The sequence below is a fragment of the Ictalurus punctatus genome, chromosome 20 (genome assembly GCF_001660625.3).
Source record: "Ictalurus punctatus breed USDA103 chromosome 20, Coco_2.0, whole genome shotgun sequence".
Lineage (NCBI taxonomy): Eukaryota > Metazoa > Chordata > Actinopteri > Siluriformes > Ictaluridae > Ictalurus > Ictalurus punctatus.
Window position 1 is genome coordinate 9,157,727 of NC_030435.2, and position 25,000 is coordinate 9,182,726.

At 39.8% G+C, this 25,000-nt stretch overlaps 1 protein-coding gene across 1 annotated transcript in view; it reads left to right on the forward strand.

The window, feature by feature from the left end:
- Nucleotides 1-1,360, forward strand: part of LOC108280285 (uncharacterized) — a 16,312-nt gene extending 14,952 nt beyond the window's left edge. Inside the window, 4 exon segments of the mRNA XM_053673815.1 lie at nucleotides 484-522; nucleotides 524-547; nucleotides 899-965; nucleotides 1,055-1,360. Coding sequence (XP_053529790.1) covers nucleotides 484-522; nucleotides 524-547; nucleotides 899-965; nucleotides 1,055-1,122 — 198 coding nt within the window. The 3' untranslated portion in view covers nucleotides 1,123-1,360.
- Nucleotides 1,361-25,000: the final 23,640 nt, after the last annotated feature.

Here is a 25,000-nt window from a genome sequence, read left to right on the forward strand (position 1 = left end):
ACAGTCAACAGAGGTGGCTAATGCTACCTGAACAACAAGCTTTTGTCAAAAGCAAGAGTTGTGCTCTTTCACCTTTACTCAGTAAATGTAACTGTCACTTTGATGTGCACAATAACATTTTTATCATTCTGTAATGCTGAGAAGACAATAACGGCAGCAGATAATTACAACCTCGGAGTTGCGTTTACTTGGGTTGTATTCTAAACTGCATACTGTTCTGCTAAATAGTGAATATCAGCACATTAATAGTGTCATTATAATTTAAGCATACTACAGTACATACCCTTGAACGCTACTTCAGAGTGTTGCCTTTTGCAACTGTCAGATTAACCTCCAGAAGGGCACAGTACCACCCTTATTACAACATGTTCCACTAGTACCAAAAGCATTCCCTACCAATTGCCAAATCATTTGTGTGTGTGTGTGTGTGTGTGTGTGTGTGTGTGTGTGTGTGTGTGTGTGTGTGTGTGTGTTTGTGTTTAGGCCAAGGAGCTGTATCAGTGGGGCAGTGGAGGAGTGACTTAAAAGAACCAGAACTATGGCAGAGGTGATACGACCACTACAGATGCTTTCACCTCACAGAGAAGCTTCATGTGACTCACAGGCTCCAAACACTTTCCTGCATATTTGAGTGTTTTCCTTGCTCTATCACAACCACTTCAACTCCATAAGGGCTGATTTATCCGATTATTTTAATCAGATGTGTAAGAGCAGAGAAAACACTACAATGTGCATGACGGCTAGTATGCCAGGACCAGGGTTGGGAACCTGTGATATATCATTAAATACATTCGGAGTTCACAAAAACCCATATATAATATACATGACATGCACACACAAATATTCATATCTCATGTTTTCATAGTATCTAATGAAACTTTTGCTACATTATGTACAGATCAGTGAGGAGCTTGAGAAAATCAAACAGGAAATAGATGAGAAGGGTAGCAGCATGTCAGATGGAGGTGAAACAACACACATACGTCCAATGATTGTACAATTTACTGCTAACATTTGTTAATTTTCCGGGTATAAAATAATGTTTGTTTTATAGCTCCAGTAGTAAAGATCCGGCAGAGTCTGACCAAGTTAAAGCAGGAGATCCAGGAGATGGATGTGTGACAAAATGACCAGAGACATGCATGCCACACACATCACAGAGACTACTACACAAACCTACTCATAGCCATACACTATACAGTTGCAATCATGACCTGTTTTCTATGTCTTATTTTATTGAATAATGATAACCATTTCTGAATATTACTGGAATCTTATTTGTTGAACACATAAATCCCTACACATTACTCGCGTGTGTCACGATTCCTCCCTGAAGCAGCGTGCTCTAAGCGCGAATGCGCGAGCACCTGCTTTTCCGTTGTTGACTGTAATGACTTACGTAATGACTTACGTACTTACTGTAATGGATTACGTTTTGGATCACGTTTTGGATTTGTCTGCCTATCTCTCTTTCTAATAAACAACTGTTCATCCTGCACTTGCATCCATCCTATCTCTGCTCCGTCACGATTTGTGACAGCGTGTGGTTATCTCAGTACAGTTCAATACTTTTGTATCTGTTTCTCCATCTGGGTGGAGGATTGTGACTGCGTGTCAGCAGTTTCCTCAGAATCTCCCAGCTTTAATGTGTCCAGATCCTTAGCTGATCTGTTAAAGTGTGTTTGTTGCCGTTGGTGGTTGTCTTTCAGTTCTCTCCAGGAATTTTGAACTTTTAGCTGCAGGAGCTTGGTTTTGGTGGGTAATAGTGTCTTACACAGTAGGCGAAAAACAGTACGCCAGTGGGGTAATCCGAATTCTCAGTAGGCGAGAAATACCTGGATAGCGTACTGCTTCTGGAGAGATTTTACAGTGTGCAACCAATGGACACTACGTGAGTCAAAAATATTTTTGTTTTATCTTTATTTTTGCTCCGACTCTCTCTCTTCAGATGATGAAGAAGGTGAAGACTATGATGAAGAACTCTCAGAAGGGGATGAACAAGCAAGGAAGGAAGGGTGAATCAGACAGACACGTATTCGACTTGAAACCTAAACACCTGCTTGCAGGAATGAGAAAATTGGGCAGCACCATCTGTCGATAAAAACATTATTCATTTTACCTGTACTTGTGTTTTGTGCACACGTGCATTTATAAATATAATAATAAACACATTTCACTGATATTCAGGTTTATTTACATATCCAGCCTCAAATATGCAAGGATCATGATGTTCTCCGCAAAATACTTAAGTGAACATGTTGCTGGACATTTGTTCAGTTGTATGTGGATGGGAGTGAAATAAAACTGTATGAGCTGAAGTAATTTAATTGTGGTTTATATGTCTAAATGAATGCTTTAGCCACTTACTGTGTTTAGAATTGTGTTTAGTCTAAAATGTCATAACGGCAAAAATTTGAGGGCATCATTTAAAATTACCCAATTAAAGACCAGCATATGTATTGTGATTGATCCAGTCCAAGGATGCTGTTTTTACTGTTAGTTTATTGAGAAGCTATTTTGAAAGACTAGATTTGCATAATTTGTACTTGCATTTTACTCTTTTAAGGATACTTTAATGACATGATGAAAATATTCTATAGTATTCTGGGCATTTGGATTAATTTGTGGAAAATTTGAGGTTAGGTTATCTAAAGACTAATCCTTTTCCGAATGAGGTAAACAACTGCCCCATTCGATAAAGAGACTCAACTAAAACACTTTTTTAAAATTCTATAACCTTACAATATAAATCTAAATTAATAAACTGCTCCAGGATGTCTCTCTGGTTTATTTTTTACTACATGTGTGCAAAGCATTGTTTACATGTTAGTTTGTGTATGTTGTGCGTAGCCGGAGGATTAAAAGTAATATCTGCTAGAGGGCAGGTCAGAGCCGAGACATCCCCGTCTGTTGGGTTTCCATGTTAATCTGTAAAATGTTCCTGGGAAGTACAGCCAGGTTCATAAATATTTGGACATTGACAGTTATTTTAGCTATCTACCTCAGTATATTGGGAATGAAATGAAATAATGAATCTGAGATCAACGTGCAGATTTTACAGCAATTTTTGTGGGTGTTTAAACCCTGCACAGTGGATAAGGTTAGCCCCTTTTAGTATGTTTGCCTTGCACCTATGGGATTGGGAGTTCGACTCCAGCCTCAGCCCTGTGTGCTCAGAGTTTGTTCTTCTTATGCTTTGGGGGTTTTCTTCAGGTCCTCTGGTTTCCTCCCCCAGTCCAAAGACATGCATTGTAGGTTGATTATCTCTAAATTGTCCGTGGCGTGTGAAAGCGTGTGTGATAGTGGCTGCTCACCATTTTTGTGGCCAGGTGTGTTATTCAGTAATTATTCCAATAAATATATATATAGTCTAGAGTTGATTTCAAGTGTGGCATTTGCAGTTGGAATCTGTTACTGTTAAGTCAATATACAATCCAAAGATCTGTCACCGCCAGTGAAGCAAGTTATCCAATACCCATCAGAGAGAAAGCAAAAAACATTAGGTGTGGCCAAATCAATTATTTGTGTGGCAAAAGACATTTAGCTCCGGCATCGGTCTTCCATTATTTATCACTTCCAGTTTTGATTGAAAATCCAGTTTTGAGAAATGTTTAGCTTATATATATAATCTTCCATTTTTGCAATCAGGGCAAAAAATAAACGGACTGATGCGGTGCACTTGACTTTCTCTACTTGACTTTTTTAGCTAGCATATTACCCACAGTGCTATTTGTCTGTAATACATGAAGAAGAACAATAGCAAAACAAGCCTGTATGCTCAAACATGCCCCCTTCAGTGAGGCAGAGGCACTCCGCTCCTGCTTTTTCACTGCGGCATTATATCAGATCAGCAAGACTAATATGTTATACACATACGTGAAATACATGACCAAGACTATGGAATGTGAGGACATATAATAAAAGTGTGTACAAACATTACATTGGTGACATATAGAGAGACTTCAATTGCACGTGCTCAAGCTGAGCAAAAAAAAAAAATGAGTAGCTCAACCCAGTTTGTGAGGGATTGTGCAATCCTAGAGGAGGCTCAGCTCTTCGCAGCCTCCCTTTGCGTTTTCCCCCCGTATTTGAACAGGAAAATACACAAATTCAGAGATATTGACTATAAAAATCATTGGAATGATTGGAATCATACAATAATTACATTTCTATCACAGATCAGTGGACAAATATTATTATTTATTTTTATAGTTATATAAAATATAGTTATTTATTTTTAATCATTATTTGTTTTTTACATTTCATGATGACACAGGGGAGGACTGCACATCACTGCCAAGGAAGAGGTCAAAGCGTCAGGATAGAAAATGTCTTGGTTATGCATGTAACCCTGTTCCCTGAGAATGGAACGAGACGTTGCATTTAGCATAACACTATGGGGAGCGCCTCTCGTGTGTGACTGGCATCTGAACTTTGTGTTTAATCATGCCTATTTATAGGCCTTCCATGATCAGGTGATGTGGCAATTAAGCACGTCGCGTGATATAAATATGGCATCTGTGAACCGTGCCATCAGCCTCTATTATCTGAAGCGAAGACGCAATTCACAGGCCTGCCCTGGTATGACAAAACTACGCAACGTCTCGTTCCCTTTTCAGGGAACAGGGTTACATGCGTAACCCAGACATTCCCTTTCAAAGTGAACTTCGACGTTGCATTTAGCATAACACTATGGGAACAAGAATACCCACTCCGTCATACCGATCGTATGGCCTGTTCAAAAAGACCCAAGCCCGAGGGTCACTGCAAGACACTCGAGCCCGGGGTGGAATGAATATCCATTCTGTAATAACGAATGAATGTGTGTGGCGTAGACCACCCTGCAGCAGCAAACACATCCTGTAAGGATATCCCTTTGGACAAAGGGGAATGGAGGAGGGCAGAAAGCCTGTAACACCACAGGGTGGGCAGCCGATGTAGGCACTTTAGGAATATAATCTGGCATAGGATACAGGAAGGCCTTGTCTAATCAAGGTTCAAAGTCAAGGCAGGAATGGGCAACAGAGATAGCTTGTAGATCTCCTACTCGCTTGAGAGATGTCAGTGCCAGCAGAAGAGCTACCTTTAGAGTCTGAAGCTTCTCAGAGGCTGACCCTAAGGGCTCAAATGGGGTTCCTGAAAGACCTTCCAGGACCACAGAAAGGTCCCAGGAAGGTATGGGCAGCCTGCAGATGGGCCTCAGCCGCCTGACACCATGCATGAACCTCGAAGTTAGAGATTGCCCCAGAGAGGCTCCATCAACAGGGGCATGGCTGGCCAAAATGGCGACCACGTAAACCCTGATTGTAGAAGGAGCCCACCCCACTGAGAAACGTTCTTGTAAGAACTCCAGGACTGTAGCTATTGTGCAGTTCACTGGGTCTAGCTGACGTTCCTCACACCACAAGACAAAAAGCTGCCACTTGAGTGCATACAATTCCCTTGTGGATGTTGCTCTGGCATTTAACATGGTCTCTACAATCTCAGTTGTGAAACCAGAATCTTTGAGCTGGTGCCCCTCAGGGGCCAGACAAACAGTTTCCATAGTACTGGCCGAAGGTAATAAATCAGCCCTCCAGCTTGAGACAGTAGATCCACTCTAAAGGCTCAAATGGGGCACCTGACAGACCTTCCAGGACCACAGAAAGGTCCCAGGAAAGTATGCGCGGCCTGCAGATGGGCCTCAGCCGCCTGACACCATGCATAAACCTCGAAGTCAGAGGATGTTGCCCCACAGAGGCTCCATCAACAGGGGCGTGGCTGGCCATAATGGAGGCCACGTAAACCCTGATCGTAGAAGGAGCCCACCCCGCTGAGAAATGTTCTTGTAAGAACTCTAGAACTGTAGCTATTGCGCAGTTCACTGGGTCTACAGTGGATCCCTGCAGATGGGAATCTCCCAAGGAGTGCCATCTAGCAGGGATATTATCTCTGAGAACCATATTCGAGCTGGCCAATAAGGTGCTACTAGCAGCAGACATAGGCTGCCTTGGCGAACTCTCGCTAGAACTTGTGGGAGCAGAGCGATGGGGGGGAAAGCGTACAGATGTGACCTGTGCCACATGTGCACCATGGCGTCCAGCCCTAATTGTGTGGGAAGAGTGAGGGCGAACCACAGCGGGCTGTGTTGTCTCCCTGGTAGCGAACACATGCAGTCCCGCTTGCCTCAACAGGATGCCTGCCCCCATATTCCCAGAATGTACATTGCACTCACTGACAAAGTTTCCTTCTGCCCAGAGAAGAATTAGTTGCGCCTGCCTGAACAGGGGGCATGGACATAATCCTCCCTGGTGGTCAATATATGAGACCACCGGTGTGTTGTCTGTAAACACATGGTGACCTCTCAATTGAGGAAGAAGGAATTTCAGTGTTAGAAATATGGCCCACATTTCTAGGCAGTTTATATGCCGCTCCAGATGAGGGCCACACCAGAGACCATGAGCTGGACAGCTGTCTAAGACCGCGCTCCAGCCCGTGAGGGAGGTGTCTGTCATTACCGTCTCGCGCTAACGAGACACCCCTAGAGTGTGACTCAAAGCTAGAAACTGGGGACACTCAAATTCTCAGAGCATGTTGCGTGACACTCATTATTCTCAGAGGTTTTGTCCTTGGACGAAACCCCCAACTTCTCAGCCACCACTGAACGGTCTCCTGTGCAATAGGCCCATAAGCGCCAATAGTCTCCCAAGATCCAGCTTTACCTTGTTCAGTGTTGATAGGATTGACCCTATGCATTGGGGATAGAAACGCCCTCATCGTAGGAGAATCCTTATAACCCCTAGAAAAGTTGTCCACTTCTCTGGGGAAAGTATCCTTTTCTGAGGTTCAACCTGAGCCCCATGCTCTTCAAGCTCTCACAATCCCTGGATTGTGCTAGAAATAACCAGCCATCCAGGTAGTTTAAAACACGGATGCCCTGGATTCACAATGGAGCCAGAGTGACATCCATGCACATTGTGAAGGTGCGAGGGGATAAAGCTAGCGATATTTCTATGTGGGAATATGCACCATTTAGATCTATCATCACAAACCAGTCCTCAAACTGAATCTGTGGAACGATATGTTTGGGCGTCAGCATCTTGAACCTGTATGTCCGAAGAGTACAATTCAGATGATGCAGATCTAAAATTGACCACATACTCCTGTACTTTGCGGACCAGGAAATAACGGCTGTAAAAACCTCCCTCCCTCAGGGAACGGGGTACATGTTCTATGGCCCCTTTGTCCAAGAGGGATCTTACTTCCTGCGCTAACATCGGGCTCTGGTCTATGCTGACTACTATGATGAGCACACCTCTGAACCAGAGTGGTCGAGCTATAAACTGGACCCGGTAACCCTTTTCTACGGTAGATAGAACCCATGGAGTCAGATTTGGCAGTAGTTTCCACGCTACCAGATGGTCTTTTAGTGAGGTTAATGTTACGTCAGGACACGTATTGTGTATGTGTGTGCTCGCTCTCTGTCTCTCTCTCTCTCTCCCTCCCCCGTTTCGCTCTTACAGGTTGCTCTGCCCTAATTCAGCGTGCTGACGTGCTGTACCTGGATTGGAGAGGAGAAGATTGTACGTCATTTAAAAAGGAGGAAAAACGACATGTCAGGAGGAATGAGGATGTATGGTGTGTCTGTGATTGCGTGCGTACGATTGAGTAGCGAATGTTTTTTCTGGTGTTTGAGTAAAATCGCTTGCTTGTTATATTGTATACGAGTGAAAGAAGTGAGTGGTAGGATATTGTGTTGTCCCATTCCCCTGTTTTGTCTTGTGTTGTGGCTACATGAACGCCTCTATTGTAAATATATCTTCTGTTGTAAATATTTCTTCTCTAACTATCATGAAAGCTGTAGTTGTTGGGTGCTGTTTATTTTTGTGTGTATCTTTTGTTTTCTGTTTTTGCCTCAGTTAGAGAGTCAGGTTAGACTCTGTATTTTCTTTTGAAATACTTTTTTTCTGTTAGGTTATTTAAATTGATTCGGGGCAAGATAGTAACTGTTCTGTTTATTATTTTGGCCTTGCCCAGCCCTGAAGACATTTGCTTTCGGAGTGATTGTTTGTTTTGGATTTTTTCTTTCTTTCTTGTAATCAATAAATTTGTAAGATATCAAATATTTGAAAGACGTATGTTACCTCATTATTGTTTTTGTTTATTCTTTCTTTTATGTTACACCTCGACCCTAGACCGGGGTTGTAACATAAATTGGGGACTCATCCGACCCTGTAAAGTCATCTGTGAAACCCTTCTTGTGGCTGTACGTAGGGTAAGTTATTTCACTACACTTTGCTTGCTCTATTTTCCTTGTGGTGTGGGTAAAAAAGGGTAGGATTAGAGGAGTAATATGGAGTTTTATTTATTCTCCTTTACACTATCTCCAAGCACGGAGCAGTTTGAACGTTGTCACAGAGATGATTTATTTAAAATAGCAGAATTTTTTCAAATTAAGGTACCTGCTCAATTACCTGCAAGTCCCATTCCTGTCTCTTCCAGTCCTGTTGTTCCACAGGCAGTAAACTTGCCAGTATTTGATGTCAGTAAGCACATTAATTTGGTACCTGTATTTAGAGAAGCAGAGGTAGATAGCTATTTTACAGCTCTTGAACGTATGGCAGCTACATTGTAGTGGCCAAAAGAGATGTGGGCTCTTCTGTTGCAATGTAAGTTCGTTGGCAAAGCACAGGAAGTTTGTTCTTCGTTGCCGGTGGAGCAGAGCCTGATTTATGATGTGGTGAAGCAGGCTATTCTCCGTGCTTATGAGTTAGTACCTGAAGCATATGGACAGAAATTCAGGGCCCACAGGAAATCAGACAAACAAACTTTTGTGGAATTTGCCAGAGAGAAACAAACTCTCTTTGATAAATGGTGTGCTTCTAATAAGACAACAACTCTTGAATCTTTGAAAGAGCTTGTGTTATTAGAAGATTTTAAGAACTGTGTTCCAGAAAATCTAGTCATTCATTTAAATGAGCAAAAAGTGATGTCTCTTTCTGCAGCCACTGTACTAGCGGACGAATTTATATTAACAAATAGGACTGTTTTTTATCCAGTGATGAGAACTGATAAGTCTACTGTCCATGGGGTTGACAGGCAGGGAAAAGGATGGACTGCTGATGCCAAGTCCGGACGGGGAAATGACTATGGAGTCCTAGAGCTGCTCAAAACCGCTCAGTACATGGTAGAGTGTGTTTTTACTGTCTTGAAGCAGGTCACCTTATTGATGATTGTGAAGTCTGGAAAAAGAAAAACTGTTTAGTTAAGCCTAAAAGTGTGGATTTTGTGCAAACTGTTGGAAATGAATTGATGCTTTCCTCATGCTCATGTCTCTCATGCTCTGTAATGTACTACATTTACCTTCTGACTCGTACACGGGCTCTGAGGTAGTTTTGCGAGGCATAGGTTTAGGGCAGGGGTGTCCAAACTATGGCCCGCGGCCAGTTTTTATTGGCCCGCGGCAAATTCTGAAAATATAATTGAATATGGCCCACACAAGAAGCTTGAGCTCGACTCTGTTGCACTTCTCAGTTTCAACACTAGATGGAGCCAGCCACGGAAACGGTGCTTCTCAACCGTTACCGCTACTAAACAAAATTAAGCAAAGAAAAACTTTTACCGCGAGTCACCATAAATGGCAGCACCCAAAAAAACGAAAAATACCAAGTGAGTGTAGAAGATTTCAAACACGGTGGGAAAATGAATATTTTTTCAAAGAAATCAATGGAAAGTGTGTCTGTTTGATTTGCAATGAAGATGTCGCTGTGATGAAAGACTATAATGTCCGTCGGCACTATGAAACCAAACATCAGAGCTACACATCGTACACCGGTGCCGAACGAACACAGAAAGTCAAGCAAATGGCAGCTAGCCTGCAAGCTCAACAACAGTTTCGTGCTAGCAAAATACAGGAAAACGGCACAACAGCAAGCTATGAAGTCGCTAAACTTATTGCCCAGCATGGCAAACCGTTCTCAGACGGGGGTTTCATAAAGTAGTGCCTCATCAAAGTCACAGAAATAATGTGCCCGGAGAAACTGCAGGATTTCAACAACGTGAGCTTATCCAGAAATACAGTGGTGCGAAGAATCGAGGACTTGTCAGCTAACTTGAAACTTCAGCTGAGAGACAAAGCTTGTGCTTTTGATTTTTACTCGATAGCATGCGATGAAAGCACAGATGCTACAGACACTGCGCAGCTGTTGATTTTTTTGCTGGGAGTAGATGATAATTTTTGCTGTACTGAGGAGCTGCTTGATATGATAAGTATAAAAGGCACAATGACGGGTAGAGATATTTTTGAAGCTGTGTCAGAGGCAGTTGAAAAGATGGGGCTTAAATGGGACAAGCTCTGTGGAGTAACAATGGATGGAGCTCCGGCAATGACGGGCGATCGTAAAGGAATGGCATCGATGGTGTGCGCCAGGGTAAAAGAGAGCGGAGGTGAGGCTTTTAGGATGCACTGTATAATCCACCAAGAAGCACTGTGTGCCAAGACTGTCCAGCTGGGCGATGTGATGAACACTGTTGTAAAAACTGTCAACATAATTCGAGCTAGAGGATTGTACCACAGAGAATTTCAAGCTTTCCTTTCTGAAGTGGATGCTGAATACGGGGATGTACTCTACCACTCTGAGGTGTGCTGGCTGAGCCGCGTCTATGTGTTGCAGCGGTTTTATTCGATGAGATCAGAAATCGTTCAGTTTATGAAAGAAAAGGGCCGACCTCTTCATGAACTGAGTGACCCTCTGTGGCTAGCCGACCTGGCATTTTTAGTTGATCTTACTCATCATCTGAATACACTGAACAAGAACCTACAAGGCAAAGAACAGCTGGTGCCACACCTGTATGCGCACATGAAAGCCTTCTGTGTAAAGCTCTGCGTGTTTGAGACGCAACTACGAAGCTTTAATGCTGCACACTTCCCTGCGCTGTCTGAAATCAAGTCTGCTTTTCCAAAGGCCGACCTTTCTGCTAAAAAGGAGAAATATGTGTCTGTGATTGCATCTCTCGTGACAGAATTCAACCAGCGTTTCCAAGATTTTTCTGTCATTGAAAAACAAATCAAGCTGTTCTCGACTGCCTTCCTGGTGGATGCAGAAGAAGTGGAAGAGAGTCTGCAGTTAGAACTGATTGAAATGCAATGCGATGATTCTCTGAAGAGTCAACATCAGCTTCTCTCCCTCTTTGACTTCTATCAGAGTTTGGATAGTACCAAGTTTCCTCTGATGAGACCCCACGCAAAAAGAATGATGAGCCTGTTCGGCTCAACATACATCTGTGAACAAGCATTTTCTCTGTTAAATCAGAACAAAAGCAGATTGAGAACCAGAATGGCTAGCCATCTCTGTGAAGTCCTTCGTGTCTCAACCACCAAACTTTCTCCTGACATTTCAGCCATCCTTCAATCCAAAGGACAGCATCACTGCTCCCACTGAGTGCAATGTTCTTCACATTATAGGTGAGTTAGAAATAGACACACTGTTACGACCCCCTGTGCCACCTACAGGCCTGTTCGTTCCAGTGCACGGGCAGTGCAGTTCCAGTTATTAACCGTACTCTTTGCAAACACACACAACTGACATTGTATTTAATTCATGCCACACTTTTTACTTTAATAATAAACAGTTCTTCATTCATTTTAAATTTTAAACCCTAAACTGTTTGTTCGTATTCATGTGTCAATATTTCACCTCTAGTGTGTGGCCCGGCCCTTTGTTTATTTTTCTGTATTTGGCCCTCACTAAAAAAAGTTTGGATACCCCTGGTTTAGGGTCTGTAAAAGTACCTCTACACAAAATTTACCTCAAAACACACCTGAAAACGGGAGATGTTATGGTTGGGCTTTGTTCTCAACTTCCTGTGGAAGGGGTTGAAGTTATATTGGGAAATGACTTAGCTGGTGGTAAAGTTTTTCCCCAACCAATTGTTGTAAGTAACCCTATTACTGATGAGAAAACTGATGTGTCTGTTCAATTTCCCTCAGTATTTCCTACCTGTGTGGTGATGCGAGCTCAAGCTCGCAAATTTCATGATGTTGTTGATCTTGCTGATACTTTCCTACAGTCTTCTAATGCTGAAGGTATGACTGGAAAATTGTGTGTGGAAACAAATGCTTCTCCGTTTCAAGTTACTATACTGGAGATAGATAATGTTCAGTTAAAAATTGGGAATTAACAGTTATGTGCTGCACAGAAAGCTGATCCTTCATTGAGTATGTGTATTGCAGCATCTACAAACAATACAAACAACCTTAATGATAAAGTCACTTACTTTTAGGAGAACAATGTTTTGATGCGTAAGTGGGAGAATGGCAATAGTGTTTGCCAAATTGTTGTTCCCACAGGTTACCGCCTCCTCATAGTAAGTCTTGCTCATGACCATGTTCTTTCTGGCCATTTGGGGATCAGGAAAACTTATGATAGAGTTTTGAGGTATTTCTTCTGGCCTGGTCTAAAGTCAGATGTTGCTACCTATTGTCGGTCATGCCATTTCTGCCAACTGACTGGTAAGCCAAACCAAACCATACCTCCCACTCCATTACATCCCATCCCAGTCATGAGTGAACCATTTGAACCTATCATCATTGATTGCATTGTACCATTGCCAAAGTCTAAGTCGGGTCACTAGTATATACTTACCGTAATGTGTACTGCTACACGATACCCAGAGGCTACTCCGATGATAGGGATTAAAGCTAAAGGTATAGTGAAAGAGCTGATAAAATTCTGTTCTACTTTTGGGTTGCCAAGAATTATCCAAACGGATCAAGGTTAAAATTTCACATCCACACTGTTCTCGCAAGTTCTGCGTGAGTTAGCAATTAAGCACCAATTATCAAACACTTATCATCCTGAGTCACAAGGCGCACTAGAACGTTTCTACCAAACATTCAAATCTATGCTACGTGTATTCTGTGTGGAAAAGACTGAGATGATGGTTTGCCAATGTTAATGTTTGCTGCTCACGAGACAGTACAGGAATCACTGGGGTTTAGTCCGGCTGAATTAGTTTTTGGTCACACAGTATGGGGACCCTTAAGACTGTTACGGGAACAATTATTGAATGAGACCTCTGCACTGGTGTCAGTGCTTGAATAAGTGGAATACGTGAACACTTGCATAAAGTGTGTGGAATGGCAAAGACGAATTTGACAGGAAAACAAAAGCGAATGAAGCAATGATTTGACAGACGTAGTGTTACTCGGAATTTCCAAGTAGGAGACTCAGTTTTGGTGCTGCTTCCCCTTCCTGGTTCAACATTGCAGGCAAGGTTTTCTGGACCCTACATGATAGAACAGAAGTTGAGTAGTACAGACTATGTTCTTCGTACCCCAGACCGCATAAAAAAACCTGTGTATGTCACATCAATATGCATAAAAAATATGTGAAGAGAGCGGATAGTGCTAAAGCAGAGTCTCTGCCTGTTGCCATTGTAGCACAACAGTCCGCTGCTGTGGACAGTGAGGATAACAAGTGGGTTGGCAGTCATAGTGAGACTGGACTACCCAAGCTCTCTAACTCAGAAATATTACAAAATATTAGCGAACAGTTTAATTATCTTTCTCATTCTCATCGAAGAGATATTGTGTGGTTGATAAAATGTTTTACTTCTCTCTTCTCACCTGAAGCCTATCCCAGGGAGCATCGGGCACAAGGTGGGGTACACCCTGGACAGGGTGCCAATCCATCGCAGGGCACAATCACATACATACTCACACACCCATTCATACACTACGGACACTTTAGACACACCAATCAGACACACACAACCATGCATGTCTTTGGAAACTCCGCACATACATGGCTCCGGCGGGACTCAAAACCCTGACGTGTGAGGCGAATGTGTTAGCCACTAAGCCACCGTGCACCCTAGAGCAAAGAGTGTTAAAGCTTTTCTTCAGGAAAGGCATATCAACTCAGTGCTATGGCCAGCAAACAGTCTAAATCTGATTCAAAATTTATTGTGGAAAATTTTTAAAATATTTGTCCATGACAAGGCTCCATCCTGCAAAGCTGATCTGTTAACCGCTATTTGAGAAAGTTGGAACCTGCTTGATGTAGAATATTGTTTTTCATTAGTGAAGTCCGTGCCCCAAAGAATTCAGACTGTCATAAAAGCCAAAGGAGGGGCAACAATGCACTGATTTACTTGTTGATGATTCCATAATTGTTTATATGCCATTAATTAAAACAATTTAATTTAATTTGTTTGGCGTATGTTTCAAGAAGCCAGAATGTTCAGCCTAAACTATATTTGGGTCATATCTGTTATTTGTTTATTTGCTACAAAGTAAAAAAGCTGTGCAAGCAAGTGTGGTGATTCCATAATTTTTGCCAGGGGTTGTACTTTGAAAGCAGCCCAAGGTTATTGCAATGGCCAAGTCATCACATGAACTGAATCCAGTTGAGCATGCATTTCACTTGCTGAAAGCATAACACCCCAAGAGCAGGAACTGAAGATAGCTGCAGTAAATGCTTGGCAGAGCAGCAGGGAAGAAACTCTATGGCTCCAGACCTAAGGCAGTTTTTAAACTAAATTTAATTTAGGATTATGTTAGTTTGTTTTTTACATTTGGACCCATAAGAAGGGGGTTCACCCAACACCCAACTATTCACTTGACTTGGATGTAAATACCCTCAAATTAAAACTGAACGTCTGTATTTTAAGCTCATTTTCATTATTTCATCTTTATATAATTAACTTCTGTGTGTGGTAGACAGATGAAATAACAATATCTTTGTGAATGTCTAATTATTTATGGACATGACTGTATTTGTCACTATGCATCAGCATTCTTCTGGATCTTAGTTGATCAATGTGGGGAATCACAACCCAACCTTAGCAAAGTTGTTAGATTGATTATTGGATTCCGAACGTTTTAGTTTGTTTGACTAGACACTTAAAGTGAATGGGTTTAATCCCAACTTCAATAACACAAGACTATGTAGGCCTATAAATCAATGTCAAGTCAGAATATTATACACAATTGAATAACCAATTGAATAACTAGATTAATATTTCAGTAGGTTCATAAAATATATCTGTGTTTAGTGGATCTGGGTGGGAACTTTAATATTAGTCTAAAAAAAAAATAAATAAATAAAATAAGGCTGCAAAGTTTGTAAACCAATGCTTTAAATTAGAAAACATTTACTCAACGAAAAAAGAAATATCCCTTTTCAGGAGACTGTGTTTTAAAGATAATTTTGTACAATCCAAATAAGCTTTACAGATCTTAATTGAAAAGGGTTTAAACTATGTCTTTCATGCTTGTTCAATGAACCATAAACAATTACAGCACATGCACCTGTGGAACAGTCCTTAAGACACGAACAGTTTACAGGCAGTTGGCAATTAAGGCCACAGTTACAATAACGTAGGACAGTAAAGAGACCTTTCTACTGACTCTGAAAACACCAGCAGAAAGATGCCTAGGGTGCCTGCTCACCTGCGTGAACATGCCATAGGCCTGCTGCAGGGAGGCGTGAGGACTGCAGATGTGGCCAGAGCAGTAAACTGCAATGTCCGTAATACAAGATGCCTAAGACATTGCTACAGGGAGACAGAAAGGACAGTTGATCATCCTTGCTGTGGAAACATGTCCCTCCCAGACGTGAACTTGCAGATGCCTTGGTGGATGAGCGAGGTAACATCTCACAGCAAGAATTGACAAATCTGGTGAAGTCCATGAGGATGAAATGCACTGTAGTACTTAAAGCAGCTGGTGGTCACCAGATACTGACAGTTACTTTTGATATTCACCCCCTTTGTTCAGGGACTCATTATTCCATTTCTGTTCTTCAAATGTCTGTGAAACTTGTTCAGTTTGTGTGTCAGTTGTTTAATCTTTTTATGTTAATACAAATATTTATGTGTTAAGAAATTTGGTGGAAATAAAAGCAGTTGAATGTGAGAGGACATTTCTTTTTTGCTGAGTATATTTGAATAGAAGGTCATAGTTTTTGACTCAAGGCATAGGTCATGATTATGATGGAGGCAGAATCGATTACTGAGGATAGCCCCACATAGTGCAGCCTAAAGATCATTGACATTACTGAGAATGGGATCACTTAAAAACCATAAAGGTGGCTTTGGGCCTCATTTCATATGAACAGTTATGCTATGATAGCTTTAAGACTGCAATTGGCAGTTTTTCGCTCAAGTCTCCATCAGTGAACAGTGGATAAGTTCAACAAAAAATACTTCATGTAAAAACTGTAATGAATTTCCTGGTTACACAATTGCACTATTTAACCATGTAGTACACAGTTATAGAAGGGATTTATTTATAATTGCTCTATCCAGTGTCACCAGCTGAGGATTATTCCTCTTAAGTTTCTTCCTCATAGTGTCTCAGGGAGTTTTTCCTTGCCACTGTCGCCTCTGGCTGGCTCATTAGTGATAAATTCATACATTTAAAATCTATATCCTGAATTTATATATTTCGGTAAAGCTGTTTTGGGACAATGTCCATTGTTACAAGCGCTATACAAATAAAACTGAATTGAACAGTATTTAAAAGAAACCAACAGAGCTCAATTGTGGACTTAATATCTCTAAGTGGCTGCACAAACACATAAAATGAAGTTGCTAAACATTTTATTGGTCAACATTGACACCTGATGGACAAGGATGCTTTGGCTTTGATGTTCCATCTATAGGATGTAACTTTTAATCCTCCAAATGTGCAGGACAAGCATATGCATGCATAGTCACATGTATAAACCACAAATATAACACAGGCCTTAGATGTAATATACATCATATTAAAGAATAACAAGAACAAATTAACTTCTTTAAAACTTATTCTGAATTTTATACATACAAGTGTTTGTATCTGCTTAGCTACACTACATGTCAGATGATGACTGCTACAGGGTCAGTCTACCAAAGTTCCACCTTAAATACAACCCCAATTCCGAAAAAGTTGGGACAGTATGGAAAATGAAAAAAAACAAACAAACAAAAAATCATTTAAAAATTCAATTCACCTTGTGCTATATCGAAAACACATTGCAGTCAACTGTTTACCAATGTGTAACATCACCTTTTCTTTTAATAAGGCTTATTAAGTGTTTGGGCACTGAAGACACCAGTTGATTAAGTTTAGCAAGTGGAATTTTCACCCATTCATCCGTTATGCATTTTTTCAGTTGCTCAGCTGTACAGAGCCTTCATTGCCTTATTTTGTGCTTTATAATGCACCACAAAATTCTCAATCAGAGACAGGTCAGGACTGCAGGCAGGTCATGCTAGCACCCTCACTCTCTGCTTATGCAACCATGCGTTGGTTAACTGGGAAGAATCTGGTATTACGTTGTCGTGCTCTGGCTGACAGCATATGTTGCTCCAAAATGTGTAGATATCTTTCTGCATTAATGGTACCCTCACAGATGTGCAAGTTGCCCATGCAATGGGCACTGACAAACCCCCAAACCCCCAGAGGACACAGATGCTGGCTTTTGGACCTGACTCTTGTAACAACTTGGATGGTCCTTTTACTCTTGGTCCCGGAGAACACAACAGCTGTTTTGTCCAAAAACTATTTGAAATGTTGACTCGTCGGACCACAAAACACGATTCCACTGTGCATTCCACATTCCACTCTGTCCATTGCACATAAGACCGAGCCCAGAGAAGTTGGCGGCTCTTCTGGACTGTGTTGATGTATGGCTTCTGCTTTGCATAGTAAAGCCTTAACTGGCGTCTGTGGATGCAGCGGCGAATGGTGTTCCTGTCCCAATTTTTTTGGAATGTGTTGCATGCATCGATTTCAAAATAAACATTTATCTTAAAAAAACTATGCAGTCGATTATGTAAAACATCAAATACCTTGTCTTTATATGTTTTTTGTTTAAATACAAGTCAGAATACATTTACAAATCACTCCTCTTTGTTTTTATTAGCATTTTCCATACTGTCCCAATTTTTTTTGAATTGGGTTTGTAGATGTAGCTGCAAGAAACATATTTTGTAATCAAGAGAATGGCTGCCACTGCAAACTGGCTCGTAGTAATATACTGAGCTATATAAACATCCCTGAGCTCTAACAGCTTCAGCAGTCTGTAAATCAAAGTGAAAGCCAACATTCAATTGTGTATTTGTTGTGTGGCTCATCTTGTTGCACCCACTGTAGGTAAAATATTATAAATTACCCGGAAGGTGGAGGAGCACAAGGTCTCTAACATCCACCAGCTCGGTGATGTCGTCATGGAGGCATGGAAGAGGACTCCAGTGGCAACCTGTGAAGCTCTGTTGAACTCCATGCCCAAGAGGGTTAAGGCAGTGCTGGAAAATAATGGTGGCCACACAAAATATTGACACTGTGGGCCCAATTTGGACATTTTCACTTAGGGGTGTATTCACTTTTGTTGCCAGTGGTTTAGACATTAATGGCTGTGTGTTGAGTTATTTTGAGGGGACAGCAAATTTACACTGTTATACAAGCTGTACACTCACTACTTTACATTGTAGCAAAGTGTCATTTCTTCAGTGTTGTCACATAATCAAATATTTACAAAAATGTGAGGGGTGTACTCACTTTTGTGAGGTACTGTCTGTGTATATATATATATATATATATATATATATATATATATATATATATATATATATATATATATATATATAATTTCCTTTTTTTCTTTTGTTCTTGGCAGTAGCTACTGTTACTGTTTATGCATACACCGTTGCTTGGGATTATAGCCTATGTATAGTATGTGTATGACTGAAAGCTGTATCTACTCACTATTGTTATTTCTTTGCATTAAATTTTCAATAAAAATTTAAATAAATAACTAAATAACTTACTGCACTCTATAGACCCTTTTCACAATGACATCAAAACTTCTGCCTTTCTGCAAAGCAGTGTATACGTGTTCCGTTTTACCTTATGTTGCCATAGTACCATGGGTGGCAGACCTAACATTCCACTTTTGACAACAAAACAGTTGTTTGGGGCTAAAATGAAATGTTCTGGAAGGTGAGCAATCTTATATAAAAAATCACCAGTGTATATATGCATCATATCCTACAAGATGAAGGAGAAGCAGTGTGTGCTCGGTGATCTAAATGTGGCAAAAGGACAAGCGCCAATTAGTTTAGCTTAGTTTAGCCAATTAGCTTAGTTTATGGCCTTAGCGTGTTTAAAGCCAAATAATAAAAATGTAACACACTCACTTTTTGTTGCAATTGAGCAAAATCCTGGTGTAGCACCTATCTCAGCATCACCATCTGGGTGTCATTCACTATATGTTCGATGGTGACCGGGAGCCGGTCCGCAGCTCTTAGGCTCTTAGCCTCTGTGTTTCCTGGATGAAGTGTCCGGCTTGGTGCTGCTCGTTCCCAGGGTGCCAAAGCAGCAACAAGCTGGACACTTCACCCAAGATAGAAGCTACACTGATTTTGCTTAATTGTAATTCTTAATTTAATTGTGATTTTAGCTAAGCTGACTTTTATCTATCTATATCAATATGGGTTACTGACCGGAATGTCGGGGGTTCAAGCCCCAGCACTGCCAAGCTGCCACTGTTGGGCCCTTGAGCAAGGATTGTGATTGCGAAGAAAACAATTTCACTGTGCTCTACTACATAAGTTAGTATGCTCACTGTGCTCTACTACATAAGTTAGTTGCTCCAACATGAGTTGCAGCAACTCACATTCTGTGGTGTAATAAAGAGACTAGTGTAAATGTAAAGTCTATGGTGTAATGTAGAGACTGGGAGACTAGTGTAAATTGACCGATTTTGAGAGAAAATTGCTTTCTGTTTGTTTGAGAGTCGAGTTTTCTTTTGCAAAGCAGATGGTGTTTGTTTACAAAATAGTGTATTTATTTGTTTAGTTTTGGCACAAATGTAACTCCATATGCGAGCTACAAACAAGATTAATTTGGGGGAAACCCTGCTCGTGCTCCGCTCCAGATTGGTGTGGCATTTACGGTAGCCAACAACTGCCTCAGTGCTTCTGGAACTTGCATATTTGAGTCTCTGTACTCCCTAAAATCTTGAATGTATGTGGGCCGTTAACTAAATTTAATTCCCGGCAGTCAGTTTCACTTTCAAAGCCATGCTCTACTCCAAATATATCTCCTTCCACAACCATGGTCGCATTATTACCAAATTGCTTCAACAATGACCTGCTGCCATTCGCTCTCTTAGACTCTTGCCTTTTACTGTATTTTGTGCCGTTTACTCATTGTCATTGTTGTTCTTAAAATTACTGTTAATGATAACTGCTTTCTTTTCGCCATGACATAACAACACATGTTATATGACAGTAGGCATCGCTTCATGACAACGAATTCAGGTGAACTTTGAACTTGAAATTATTACGTCATGTGAAAGGGGCTATTAATTGGTTTATAGCAGTAATAGAGTACCGTAATATAAGATTTGCATTTTTACTGCAGGTTTATTTTTTTGACTTACAAAAACTATCTGTTTTCATAATATTGCTGGGTGAGACTTTACACATCCAGCTTCAAAATTGCCCGATCCACAATGAAAGTGTCCTACATTTTAGAGGTGCTGGATCCTGATCCGGCTCAAAATAAGCTGTTTAAATTATTTAACTGCATATTTGCTGAATGCCGATGGTATATGATAAAGCCTTTCCATGATTTGACAGGGCAGTTAAAAACCAGTAAACCAATTTAAAGAGAGAATGAGAGCTTGTGTGCAACAATGCTCACCGGAGCACTGTACTCAGCACTGTCAAAATAAAAGTCTCGCTTCCAAAATTTATGCCTAACAGAATTAATTATTGGCCAATGCCAATAATTAAAAATGTTAAATATCGGCCTTGGCGATATATATCGGTCGACCACAAATCAGGATAAATATTTCAGTACCTACCTTTGTTAAAATCAGTCTGGGATGACGATGATCCATTGATTGCTGACGTGACCAAGACAACAAGATATTAGCTTAAACATGTAGCGACAGTAGACAGAAGTAAAAAATTATAGCCATATTATTACTCTGGGGCTCCACAGATTTATGTTCAGGGAAGATATGGAAATGTTTCTTGACTGAGGTTAACTGCCTGTTTGAAGAGTTTAAATTTGAATTTAAGAGTTATTTTAATTTCATTTTATGTTTCAGAATATTTTAGTTACATTTAAGATGAGAAGTTTTGTTTTTATTTATTTTCATTGTTAAAAGTTATTTCTGTAACTGGAGCTTAATTTATGTATTAACTTTTCAATTGTTTTGCTTTTGCTCTGAAATTGTTTGCTAAAGAATAACTGTTTTTACTTTAAAAAAAAACATTTTATTTTATATAATTAAAAATATAAACCTTCAAACACAAACTTTGTCTTTAATTGAAAATACTCAAAATACGTTTTTTATTGTATTAAACATATAACACGTAATTGAACAAAGGTGAGTGGAACCTTTTGCAAAAAACAACAACAACAACAAAAAAAGTTACTTATGAGTCAACTAATAAGTATAACAAATTATTAATATTGGAAAATAACAAATATTGACAAATTTAACAAGTTTTAAAATCTTACAAAGAACTTCAAAAAGAAAACTTAAAAACGCGATGATGCTCACTGCCGGCCTGGAACTGCTGCTTGCTATAATTGATGTGCTGTTGTTAGCTCTGCCCTAACTTCCAGCCGGAGACTGCTGGCCTGGCGCTGCTGGACTGGAACTGCTGCTACAGCTCTGTAGATGAACATATCTCCTTGTGGCAAAAAAAGGACCTTACAGCACTAAGATGCTGCGGTCAAGGTCTTTGGCCTTTTCAAAGTTTTATTCAATGCTGTCCATCAAACTTTAATATATCAAAGAATCCATAGAAAAAAAGATTTATTTTCAGCATTTGTCCCAGTCATTTAAGAGATTATTCTAAAATTGCTTTTCGTGTGATATTTAGAATTTTAATTATTTAAATATTCTTTTTATTAATTATTCTTTTTTAAGTGAATAAATTATTTATCATTTTTGTGGTTACCATTTGACATTTTCAGACCCATATACTCTTACCTTCTGTAAAAAAACAAACAAACTGTAAATGTAATTTCAAATGTCATAAAAACAACATAATGCACTGATGTACATATCGGCAATCAAGATTACAGTTAAAACGTGATTTCATTTCAAGATCATGATCAAGATTATTATTATTATTTATACAACGCATGAATCTAATAAAAATATTCCTTTCCTACAGTTTTGTAAAAACCTTAGTAAACTAACTAAATAAATCAGATTATGTCTGGTTAGTAAAGTATCAAGTTTTTAGAGCTTCATCTCTGTGGCTTTGATATATGATAAGGTTGGGTTTTTTTTGTATATTTGCATTGATGTATAATGGGCAGTGGTGGCTCAGCGGTTAAGGCTCTGGGTCACTCATCAAAAAGTCAGGGATTCAAGCGCTAGCACCACCATGCAGCCACTGTTGGGCCCTTGAGCAAGGCCCTTAACTCTATCTGCTCCGGGGCACTGTATCATGGCTGAATCTGCCCTCTGACCCCAGCTTCAGGTATTAAGATGTCATTAAGTCATCAAACATTATGATGTTTATATTTCTCATACAAAAGAATGGGCAATCTTATCCAGAAAGGGCCGGTGTGGGTGCAGGTTTTCATTCCAACCAAGCAGAAGACACACCTGAATCTATTGAAAGCCAAGATTAACTGAATAAACAGGTGGAATCAGGTGTGCCTCCTGCTTGGTTGGAATGAAAACCTGCACCCACACCGGCCCTTTCCGCATAAGATTGCCCACCCCTGACCTAGAGTGTATGTAAATGTACTCATATCACTTGAAAAAGATTTTTATTAGGATTGCCTTTAAATTAAAATTTTATGCATTTTTGCAGGACAAATGCTGAAAACTAGGGATGCACCGAATGTTCGGCAACCGAAATTATTCTGCCAAAAATAGCAAAAAAATCACTTTTGGTGTTTGACCAAACAATGACGTGTTTGATGACGCGACGTAATAGCCTAGCAACCAGAGTGAGACGCGCGAATGTCACAACCTCGATGAGGGGGCGCGTGTGCACGAGCTACGTGCACGAGCTACGTGCTCTTCGGATGTTTACTGTGGACACGTCCATTTGTTTTGTTTCTGTTCCGGAGCATGTTTCTGTCACGTCGCAAGAGGAAGCAGGTAAAGATGTAAAGGAAGCAGGTAAAGATGTATATTTAAGGGTAGGCAGACAAATCGTAATCCAAAAAACTTAGTCAAGACAGGCAAAGGGTTATCGGGCTATCGGCAAACAGGCATAAACGGGGCAAAGCAGGAATAAAAGTTGCGGTCACAGAAAACAGGGTCAAAACACAAAACAAGAAACATGAACTAGTACTATGGACTGAGAGTGGAAAAACCAGCGGGGACTAAATGAACTAATCTATAGTTTAAACTAACTAAATCTATCAAGCAACATAACATTAACAACGTATCTAACTATGCTATATCTACTATAATACTCCGCGAGGTGTACAGGGATGCGAGCGGTATATATCCCCAATATAATCAGCCGTATATAACCGAATAGAACCATTTTTTGCACTTTTTAATGCACTTTTTGTTGTAGGCTACAGAGTGTTAAATTCTTTCAGCATTTAAGGCTATTCAAGGGGGGCTCAAAGATGACCACATAAAAATATTTTTATTTTAGTAATTTATTTATTTAAAGTTATATTGTGCCTTTTGGTAGCCTATGCCTGCTGGAATGAAAAAAAAAATGTTCAGTGTTAAATAAATATTTTTAAATTGTAGTTTTTGTAATTGATTTTTTTTCTTTGAAAAGCAAGACAAAATAGTAAAAAGCACATTTTGCCTATTTAGTTTATGCAATGGTGAAAAAATGGCAAAATAAATGGAAAAAACACGAAAAAACGTGTTCGATATTTGGCCTTCGGCTTTCGGGCCGTTTTTCATTATATCCGGCTTCGGCTTCAGCCAAGAATTTTCATTTCGGTGCATCCCTACTGAAAACACCTTTGTTTTCTAAATAGTTTTTGACAAATCATGTAAATATTTTTTTTAAAAAATATTCCACATTAATTTCCCTGTATATTATCAAAAAAAATAAAATAAAAATAATAATAAATACCGTTTAGGCCAGTTGACACAAACCAGTTACCCCAACTAACCAAGTTGGATCTACAAAGAACGTTTGTTGAAGAAAGAAATTGACACTGACAATTAAGCAAAACAGTTGAGTGTGTGTGTGTGTGTGTGTGTGTGTGTGTGTGTGTGTGTGTGTGTGTGTGTGTGTGTGTGTGTGTGAAAACTACCTTTAATAGATTAATAGGTATTTTCAGTCCAAAAAATATTCATCCAATGTTGAGATTTTGCAGGTGATTGAGAATTGCTATTCCGGTTACTTTTAATCAAATTGGTTGTTGCTTTATAGTGTAAATTGTGTCACTTTCTTGTATCTTAGTACATTTCCATCCTTACTCAATATAACCAACTGACCAAAGACAACTGAATTATGGAAATATTATACAGGTATAATTTTAATGTGTACCACATATTAAGAGAATCATAATATATATGACACTTCAGCCTGTTACAATCCATTTTCTTTTTCTTCCTTTTTTTTGTTCTGGCCAGCAGAAGTAGACAGCAGTTACTTTCATTTTGAAAATGCCTGAGGACAAGCCATGAGATAAAGGCCTTTATAACACTTCTTTGGCAGAGAACTAGAAATTCTTCTTTTTGAAGGATTTAATTTCATTTGCACTTTGCATTTACAAACAACTTTTCAAAGATTGTCAATCTTGACTATTGGTTAATATCAAGGTTATTGATTGCTGATAATTTATGGTTCACACTTATCTCATAAAAGGGCTATTCCACTCATTTCCCTAAAGATAAGGCTTGTTTTGGGAAGGTCAGAGTCCACGAAGAAATTATTTTTTTAACTTTACAGACAAATCTGTGTGATGATGAAAAATATATGATTTTTATCAAACCAAATATGAAGGTTAATGTTAGGGGAACATTATAGGAACATTATAGGAACGTTAAGAGAATGTTAGTGACTT